We start from the raw sequence: 10,286 nt of genomic DNA on the forward strand, positions 1-10,286 counted from the left end.
TGTACTATGGAAATTCCTAGGTTCATCCTAACAATTGAGACCGTTACCTTTGCTTCCCATTCCATTCCGGCCAAGGAAATCCCAAGTAGCACCGTCACCGTGATGACCCCGATGATGCGGATGTCATTTGTGGGGTCTACAATGGGCGAGTTATGCTCCTGGGAAAGGAAGCCCAAGTCAGCAGTCTGCAGTTCAGGAAGCTGATGGCAGAGTTGACCCTAACCATACAGACAGCATCCGATTCCTTCACTTCCCTCGGTCTTTATGTACTTTTAAATTCCTCTTCTTATTCCAAACCAATAGAGAACGAAGGGGCCTATAAACCCATCATTCTTTTGTACCAACATTCAACCAGCTAAGTCATTTCAGTTGGCGGTTACCTTAAATCTGGTCTGCCAGGCATTTTTCTAGACTTTTATTTTACATTAAAACATTATGCCCATACTATTGACTGAGTTCTTCAAAGCCGGGGCTGTGTCTTACCAAAGCTCCACGGGGCACTGCGGGAATGGATGGGTCTATGTAATTTGGGGTGTGTTTAAGGTATGGATCTGTAAAGTTATTTATACTTCCTAAATAAACAGCTTTAAAATGATCTTTAAAACAAATTAATAATTAAAAGAAACAATTTCCAGTTTCAAACCAGGCAGGAGCAGGCTGTATGGAACAAGCCTGAACTGGCAAACATGTGGAGTGGAAACGCGACTAGGTCAGTGTCATCTCTAACGAGCATGATTTCCATGGTTATTGATTGCTGTTGATTATTCATTGTTGGTTATTGATTTGAGTATTGATAACTAATCAGTGGCTATAAGTGATTAATTACCAATCACGGGTCAACTATTGATTATTAATTTGCTTGTAATTAATGCACTCGCAATGGCATGTAAAGAGCAAAAAGTTTAATGACAGACAAGTTGAGGGGAAAGAGGAAGAACAAATACAGATTTTTTTGTACAACTAGATTCACTGTTGGCAGCGTGGCAGAAGTTGGCCTTTAAGAAGGACTTAAATGTTGACATGGGACAAGTCCTTGCGGATGAGATCGGGGGGCAGGGAGGGGCACCATGAAACAACTCTGATTCCTTACCTGGAGCAGATCGCGCACAGTTTCCGCAAATCCCACCGTGTGCATGGCCACCGCCACGGCATTCGCAAAGGCAAATATGAGACCGATGGAACCACCCAGCTCTGGACCAAGGCTTCTTGAGATAAGGAAATACGTGCCACCTAACACATGCCAGAAACATTCCATTGTTTAAATACTTCACATGCAGGATCAACATTGCAGTACCTGAGGTGATCACAGCTATTCAGGAACTAAATCATGCCCTTAATGACTTTTTGTCCTCCTCACAAACTAATGACAAGTAGGACACTATGGCCTGTGTTGCAGATGCCTACCTACCTCCATGCACTGTATGTATGGTGAGTGACAATGGCACAGGGAGATAGGAGAAAAGGCTCAACATTTTACAAGGCCATTTATCAGGATCTGAACATCAAAGTTCAGGCAAGTCTGGATCTGGGGTTTTGGGTCAGACCCATCTCTAATTAAAAAAGCATTAATTGTGTGCTCCTAAATCAGGGGGTAACCATGTTAGTCTGTATCCACAAAAACAACAAGGAGTCCGGTAGCACCCTAAAGACTAACAGATTTATTTGGGCATAAGATTTCATGGGTAAAAAACCCATTTCTTCAGATGCCACTGGAGAAGTGGGGTTTTTTTACCCACGAAAGCTTATGCCCAAATACATCTGTTAGTCTTTAAGGTGCCACCGGACTCCTGGTTGTTTTTGTGCTCCTAAAGAATCCCTGCCTAGGAGAAGGAAGAGTTTGAAGGGAGAGTTAGAACTAGACAAGAGCAAACCCTGGAGAAATTGGCATGAGGGAACTAGGTGTTGATAAGACAAAAACAGACTGAACCTTTATTTAACACGTCAGAGATTTCATATTTCAGTTTCATCCTGGACTGTCCCCCTTGGCCAGAGACTCCACTACAAGTCATGTGAATGTCCTTGCCGAGCTGCTCTCTCTCCTGCCAGAGTGGGCCCGGAAGCAGAAGAGATGGAGGAGGTTGCTTGAGGAGATGGCAGCCCAGAGATTTAAGCCTTAAAGATTCCAAGTGATGGAGAATCCACCACATCTCTTGGTGAGCTGCTCTAACGGTTAGTCACCATCGCTGTTGAAAAGTGGCCTCTTATTTCCAGTTTGAGCTTTGCTGACTTCAGCTTCCAGCTCTGGGATGCTGTTATGCCTTTGCCTGTTAGACTAAAGAGCCCCCTCGTGTCAGATATCTTCTCCCCTGTAAGTACTTATAAGCCATGATTAAATCACCTTCTCGCCTCCTCTTTGATAAGCTAATTAGATTGAGCTCCTTAAGACTCTCACTACAAGGCATGTTTTGCAGCCCACAAATGAATTCTTGAAGCTCTTCTCTGAACCCTCTCCCAGTTTTTTAACATCTTTTTGAAAGTATGGACACCAAAACCGGACACCGTATTCCAGCAGTGGTCTCCTCTCTGATGCATGCAGAGGTAATATCTACTCCCTGATCCTGCTCAATACTCCCCTATTAATACATCCAGGTATTTTGCCCACCGTCCTACTGGAAGCTCGTGATCTTTTGGTAAGCAGAGCCCCCAGGCTTTCTTGAGATGCATCAAGCACTATATAGGGAATAGTCCCGTACTGGGCAGAGAGACGAGGGGGACATTACATAGCCTAAGGGGTCTTTTTCATCTCTCTTTTCAGTGGCATTTACCAGAGCTGTATCCAAGCCCAGCATGTAAAGTACCAGAATGCGAGGGACTCGGCGGGAGCGGGAGTGGACAGTGGGCGATGAGAGCCCTCAGAAGGAAAATGGGAGCCAAGCACTACCTGATTTCACTTTGCCGTTGGTGGAGATGGCAGAGATGGACAAGCCTGTGATGCTTGTCACCGTCACAGACATAAAGATAATCAGCCATGTGAGCGCTGCAGAGAAGAGGAATTAGTTTCACTTTGTTGCCTGGTGAAGAAAGCAATACCACCGTCTCTGACCCTTTTCCTTGGCACCCTGTACATTGATCCATAAAGTCATCCTTCCCCTCAACCCACTTCTTCCGGCATGTCTATAAGGGACCATGTCCTCTTCTGAGCCCAATTTCTATATTGCATCTGCCTGTGTCTATATCCCTATCCCATCTTCTCCATTGCTGGCCCATAGACACCAAAGCCCAGATTTTTAAAGGTATTTAAGTGTTGCTGAGCTAAGTGTTGCAACAACTAACAGATTTAGGAGCCTATGTCTTATTTTCAAAAAAGATTTAGGAACTAAATCCCTCAGTCAATGGGATTTGGGCTCCTAAGTGCCTAAATAACTTTAGAAAATGAGATTTAGGCTCCTAAATCAGTTAGGCTTTGCAGTGGGGGCACAGCATCCCCTGAACACCTTTAAAAATTGGGCCCAAGGATATCGTGGAAGTGAGGGACTATTTTCATTGTGTCTTGAATAGTGCCAACCACTCTGTCAGGGCTTCCAATGAGACAAATTCTATCAAATGTAATTGTTGCTGGTAACTATAGAGAATGGAGATGCACCTACCAATTCCTGCCTGTGCAGTGATCCAGGGCAATCGCAAATAGAGAATCACACCCCAGATGTTCAGCATACATCGAATCTAGAAGGAAATCAGCAACGTTAATCTCATGTGATCATCTGCATAGCTGACAGTACGTGTGAATAGAGAAACGGCGGAACTGCCAGCTCAGACCCACGGCTCCTCAAGTCCAATAGTGGCCAGTGCCAAATTCTTGAGACCCATGAAGTGGAGTGACCTGCCCACAGGAAGTTTTCCTCCTAACCTCATCAGTCAGAGGTTGGTTTAAGCCCTGAAGCGTGAGGCTTCATTTCCCTTCTAGAAGTTTTTTAATCCCTCCTATTGCAACTCTGTGGTGTCCGTGTTATCCATGTCAACGTCTAGCTCTTATCTAGCGCTTGTCATCAGTAGATCTCAAAGAGTTTTGCAAAGGAGGCCAGGCTCATCATCTCCCATTTTACAGATGGGGAAACTGAGGCACAGGGCAGGGACGCGACTTGCTCCCAGCCTCCCAGCAACAAAACCAGGAATGGAGCCCAGGTCTCATGAATCCTAGTCCAGTGCCATGTCCACTTGGCAACACTGCATCCTGTTCGGAATCCTGCTAAGCTCTCGGCCTCAGTGATCTATCTGTGTTGGGTAGTTCTATAACCCCCAGGGCCATAGCTGAGCACATCACAATCTTTCAGTATATTTACTCCCACAACACCACTCTGAGGTAGGCCAGGCCTATTGCTATTATCTCCCCGTTACAGCTGGAGAACACAGGCACAGAGAGATGAAGGCTACATCTATACGGCAAGCTCGGGGTGTGACTTCCCTGCTCATGAACATATCCTCACGCAAGCTCGAGTATATGTAGCAATGTAGCCACGGTAGCCCTGGCAGTGGCAACACAGCTGAGCTGTGCAGAACACATACCCACCCAGCCAAGCATTCAGACTGAGGAATAAGGCGTACGTTTTTACGAGTGGTGGTCATTAATCGTTGGAACAATTTACTTGGGGCCTGGTGGGTGTTCCTTCACTGGCCATTTTAAAATGAAGATTGGATGCGTTTTCTAAAAGATCTGCTCCAGGAATTATTTTATAGACGTTCTTTGGCCTTTGTTATACAGGCTTTAAGACTATATGAGAACAATAGCCCCAGCTGGCCTTGAAATCGATTAACCTGAAGCTGGTGGGTCTGTACTCGGTATGGCTCCTCCGTGCCTTCACTGCCTCTACCACACATGCTACCGCAGCTGCACTGCTATTTATACTCACGCCAGCTTGAGGAGAGCTAGTGCAAAGACACGTACACAAGCAGGGGAATCACACCCCTAACTTGAGATGTAGATGTAGCCTAAGTCACTTCCCCAAAATCACACAGGAAGTCTGTGGTGGAGCAGAGGATTGAACCTGAGTCTCTCAGGGGCCAGGCTAATGCCTTGAACACAGGACCATCCTTCCTCTCTACCTAGATACGCTACCTCTGATACCTTGTGGCAATGAGTTCCACAGGCTCATTGTGCATTCTGTGTTTAAAAAAAGCATTTATTTGTATTGTTTTTTGAATATGTCACTTTTCCATTTTGTTGAATGTTCCTTTTGTTCCTGTATTATTAGTAAAGCTCCGAGTTTGTCACGGAGATCACGGAAATCACAGATTCCGTGACCACCATGACTTCTGCAGCAGCCTGGTGCGGCTGGCCCGGGAGCCACCTGAGCAGCTCAGGCAGGCCCTGGGCCAGTCGTAGCAGGAGTGGGGGGGGCTCAGGGCTGGGGATTGGGATGCCGGGCAGTGCTTACCTGGGGGGAGCTCCCTGGAAGGGTGACAGGAACTCCGCTCCCAGCTCCACGGGCTGCCTCTGCCCACAGGCACCGCCCCCGCAGCTCCCATTGGTCACGGTTCCCAGCCAATGGGAGCTTCAGAACCGGGGTTTGGGGCAGGGCGGAGTGGAGGCAGCATGTGGAGCTAGGACCTGGGTAGGAAGCCCGCTCCAGCCCTGCCAACCCCGCCCCCATAGCCCCGGCAGCACCCCCTCGGGCTACCCCCCCAGCACCTGAGACGTCCCCCCAGGCTGCTCCCCACCCTCCCCAGAACCCATGGCACCTCCCTCAGGCCACACCTCCCCTGAGCACCCGCGGCGCTTCCCCAGGCTGCACCCCCACCCAGCACCCGCGGCGCCCCAGCACCCATGGCACCCCCCCAGAGCCACACACCCCACTACGTTTTAGTCAGGGTATATAGTAAAAGTCATGGACAGGTCATGGGCCGTGAATTTTTGTTTACTGCCCATGACCTGTCCATGACTTTCACTAAAAGTACCCATGATTAAAACCTAGCCTTAATTATTAGAGAGGGTTAATAGAAATGTCTCCTCTACCATCTCTAGACCATTCATTATCGTGTATACTTTTATCACATCCCTCTGATCTGTCTCATCTCTAAGATAACAGTCCCAATTCAATCTCCCTCCATATGGAAACCTTCTTATGCCCCTTGTTATTTTATCACTGGTCTTTGACCCGCCCCACCCCCCACTCTTTCTGTTGTGTGCTGCCTGAAATAGGGTGACCAGAACTGAACAGAGTATTCCAGGGGAGGGCATCTGATCGACATATAATGAAATGAACGTATTTTCAGTATGATTTCTCATCCCATTCCTTACACCTCCTAGCCATTTCTTTGATTGTTTTTCCAGCACCTTGAGCAGAGACCTCCCTGAGCTTGCTGCAAAGATACCCAGTGGATGCAGTCAGGTTAAAACCTAGTAATGCTCAAGAATTATTCAAATGTTTCCTTTGAATCTGTCTTCTACTTTCCCTGTCACCCTAGTGTTCGAGCATCTCACGGTTTTTAATGTACTTAAACTCACAGCAAGTAAAGTGCTATTATCTCCATTTCACAGGTGAGAAACTGAGGCACAGGGTGGCTCTGTAACACACAGAATGCCTGCAGCAGAACACAAGATTGAACCAGATTGATCCTAGACTGATCCCCTTGCCCCTGGACCATCCTTCCTCCCTACCTACAGCACCTGCCATTTGTCAAGTTTGAACTTTCCTGCCATCATGTGTCTTAATATAACGGCATATGAGGCATCAGGACTGCATCAATCTGTCACACTAAAACAAGCTAGATTATATACTGAACCCAGGGAGAAGAAAAGTTCTGCACTGATTTTCAAACCCAAGCCATTACCCTGTGTATGGTTCCATTGAAGTCAATGGGATGGCTTTAGGAGTGATTTACAACTCGGGGAGAGTGAAGGTGGCAAGATCATGCTGTACATGAATTGCTGCCAGCATAGGACCCAAGATCTCCGATTACACTTCCTTCTGGTCTGTACGCAGCAAAAAAAAACCCAAAAAAACTTACCATCACCCCTTTCACCCATCCAAATCGGACAGGCTCGCCTTGAGGCTTTTCCCCACCCTCACCGCCATCTTCCTCAGTCGTTTCGTCACTGAGGCCGTTACTTTTCTGGGGTTCGTACACTGGGTTGTGGAGACGGCTATTGTCTGACTGAGAAAGCAGAGAGAAATCAAGTCACAACAGGGCACAGAGGTGAGACAGAAAGGAAGATGTCTGGGAACATATTAGAACTTGTCAATTTTCAACCCTCCCTTTGAAATGTTTAATCCTAGAGGTAAGCAGGAATGTTGTGCTAGAGACAAGGACCTGTCTCTCAGTAGGTGTCTGTACACCACCGAGCACAATGGGACCCCGATTTCAGTTCACACCATCATCATGCAAATAATGAATAACACCACCACAGAAGTAGATATGTACTCCTGTTTCTTCTTAAAATACTGTAAATCAGAACTTGCAAATAACAACAATACCTAGCTTGTATATAGTGGTTTTCATCTGTCGTAGCAGATCTGGGGTCTGGAGACTTTGGGTTTTTTGCTTCACAGTTAGTTAATATTTGTACAGTGCTGTGAAAATATAAGGAACTATGGGTGAGATTTTCACAGTCTGTCTGTCTTAAGGACTGACATGGCCCCCATCACTATGGGATCTGAGTACCTCACAATCTTTAGTGCATTTATCTTCACACAATCCTGGCAGGCCAGGAAGTGCTGTTATCCTCATTTTACAGATGGGGAATAGAGGCTAAAGACCAGATTTTTAAAGGTATTTAGGTGCTTAAAGATGCAAGTGTTTTCAGTGGGATTTAGGTGCCTAGGTGCTTTTGAAATCCCCCATAAGCAGCTATTTGCATCTTTAGGTGCTGAAATCCTTTAAAAAACCCGGCCCTTAGTAAAGCTGGTGGGACGCATGGGAAAAACACTGTTCACGGGATGCCTCAAAAGGAGCTTTCATCAGCAGTGTAAGGACAACACAAATATCTCCGGGCACGGGGGCAAGACGATGGCAGGTTTCAATGAGCCCCAGGAGCTTGACGACTATAGGCTGCAGAGAAACGAGTCCATCTTCAGCTCATCCATGGAATGCTGAGCTAGCAAAAGACCCCAATGGAGGAGGCCTGTGACCCAGACCACGACAACAGAGTGCTTCGCAATAGGATGCTCACTGACCAGGTCACACAGCCCTGCAGTTTTTACTGCTTGAGTCTGGGTCATGCTGGTACACCCCTTCCCAATAGCTAGAGTAAGAGAACTTGAAACACCTTGTTTGAAATTACTGAACCTCCATGACTACTTTCTTAAGAGCTTTGGCAACGGAGAAGGGGGTTCTGGGTTGGGATGCAGATAGATACCAGCTAGGCCAGAGATTTTACAGCCCCTGCAGCCTTCTTCCCCCTCTAAGTAAAGGGTACAATAGTGGGGGCAGTTTAGGGAAAACGTGCCCTGCCTATAGTCAGTCTGTTTGCTGGATAAACACAGGATTTGAGTCTCTAGGTCCATCAAGCCAGGAACTTTCAGCACCGCTAATTTCCCTTGAAAATGTAAAACCACAAGCATACCTCTGTTTGCTGCAAGGTCCAGGTAAAAGACCATAACTGTGCAGAGAGACTTCGGCAGCATTCTTCTTATCCCCCAGGAAAGAAAAGGATGGGACAAGGAAACAGAACCCTACACCACCATTTATGAGGCCGATTCATGGGCAAAGATCTCAGCCCTGACTTTGCTAGGAAGCAACTGAGTTTTGCAAGTCCTCTGTCAGGCCATTTCTTCTCTTTATTTACCTGAGTTTATAAAAATGCCAAAGAGGAGGGCACCTAGCTACATGTTCTTGGCCCCCTTGGCATAACCTAAAAATACATCCGAATGCAGGTGACCCTCCCAGTCCCCATCCTGGCCATTACAATTCTTCCCTAGCCACTCCTTGCCAGGCCTGGAGGGAAAATATGCTCTGACGAGCATCAGATATGGGATGTTTTGGACCAAGGAGGGGGTGGATTCCAAAGCTGGAGACAGACAGATTTCACTGTACGTGAACATGACGAAAGCAAGGCCATGTTATTATAGGAAAGCAGACAGGCTTCCTCTTCATATGCAGTAGAATGTCATCGATGTGAGAATATTGCAGCGCATGAGGGTAGTTAGGTTACAATACTACCACACCTTTGTTTTATGTTCAGTTTGGGAATATGCATTTTACAGCAATATTCATCCTGTGTGATTTACCTCTGACCGCTCAGGATGGTGACACAAGCTGATGGAGTCATGAGCTGATCCATCTGCCTGATATTTAAGTCTCAACGGTCAACATTTTCTCCTGGTGGAAACAGGGCACTCGGCGCTCAGAAGTTGTTGGTTGTCCGCACTAGAGCTGGAGAACCGTTTGCAGTGACCTAAAGCATCAGATTTCACCTTTGTTGCTTGTTAGTAAATAGATTAAGAACAGATCACGCTTTCCACCCATGGTTCACAGTTATTCAGCGAATCTTTCTATGACCCGTGTTTGCAGAAGGCTCATTTCAAAGTCTACGTTTCTTCTGCAGGGACAGAGATAAGCACAGAAGGAGTATTTGCTACACACAGACTACAGCACTGCTCAAGTAACTCGATGCTAGAGACAGTCCTCCTATATAGCTTACCTTCAAGAAAGAATGTAGATCTGCCAGCGTGGGCCTAACTTTACTGGTTTCACCCGCCACCTTCGTGTTGGCGTAATGTTCATAAGTCGGCACAACATCCACTGTGTTGTAGCCAAAGGTCCTCATGTAGAAAGTGCTGCTGTGGGTGAGGTGGTTGGGATGGGTAGCCTCATAGGTGGCAGTGTCAGGCTGTCCATAGTGAGGTTTGCCGCTGTCCTCGGTGCTGATCAGGGTGCTAATGGTGAACCTGCCACTGGCATGAGCCAAGTCAGTTAATTCTGTGGCGGGCAACTCTGCCATTTTACCCCTGCTCTCCTCTCTGCCTGGGTCTCTCTTGGTCAAGCGACGGGGAGGCTGCGATACTATAGGCAGCACACAGGAGCATATGGAGACTTTATACACAGCGAAACCAGAACGAACCAACTGGCTGCCACTTAATCAATTACTCATGGGGAAAACTAATTGGCTTGAACCACACGGAGCCGGTCGTGGAAAAGAACAGCCTGAAGGGGTATCAAAATGCCTGTTACCCGAATTGCTGACTCCCAGTGCCTGATCGGGGCTGCGATAACAGATTGGAGATTAAGTCCCAAGGACAGATCAGTGGGAGAATGTGGAGTTATGTTTCCCCTGCAGCCTAACCAGGTACATTCTGTTCCTGCTACAATTTGATAGGTAAAAACAAAAACAACACATCTCTCTCGGGGAT

The 10,286-nt window shown here is 46.9% G+C and overlaps 1 protein-coding gene across 2 annotated transcripts in view; it reads right to left on the minus strand.

Moving 5' to 3' along the window:
• Positions 1-9,877, minus strand: part of SLC12A3 (solute carrier family 12 member 3) — a 42,299-nt gene extending 32,422 nt beyond the window's left edge. For both annotated transcript variants that reach the window (XM_039503356.1, XM_039503355.1), the window contains exons 1-6: positions 9,578-9,877; positions 6,946-7,092; positions 3,588-3,663; positions 2,882-2,977; positions 1,091-1,230; positions 48-158 (exon numbers count right to left, since the gene is read on the minus strand). In XM_039503356.1, coding sequence (XP_039359290.1) covers positions 48-158; positions 1,091-1,230; positions 2,882-2,977; positions 3,588-3,663; positions 6,946-7,092; positions 9,578-9,877 — 870 coding nt within the window. The remainder of the gene's footprint in view (positions 1-47; positions 159-1,090; positions 1,231-2,881; positions 2,978-3,587; positions 3,664-6,945; positions 7,093-9,577) is intronic.
• Between the last annotated feature and the right edge of the window lie 409 nt (positions 9,878-10,286).

The sequence above is a fragment of the Mauremys reevesii genome, linkage group 16 (genome assembly GCF_016161935.1).
Source record: "Mauremys reevesii isolate NIE-2019 linkage group 16, ASM1616193v1, whole genome shotgun sequence".
Taxonomy (NCBI): Eukaryota; Metazoa; Chordata; order Testudines; family Geoemydidae; genus Mauremys; species Mauremys reevesii.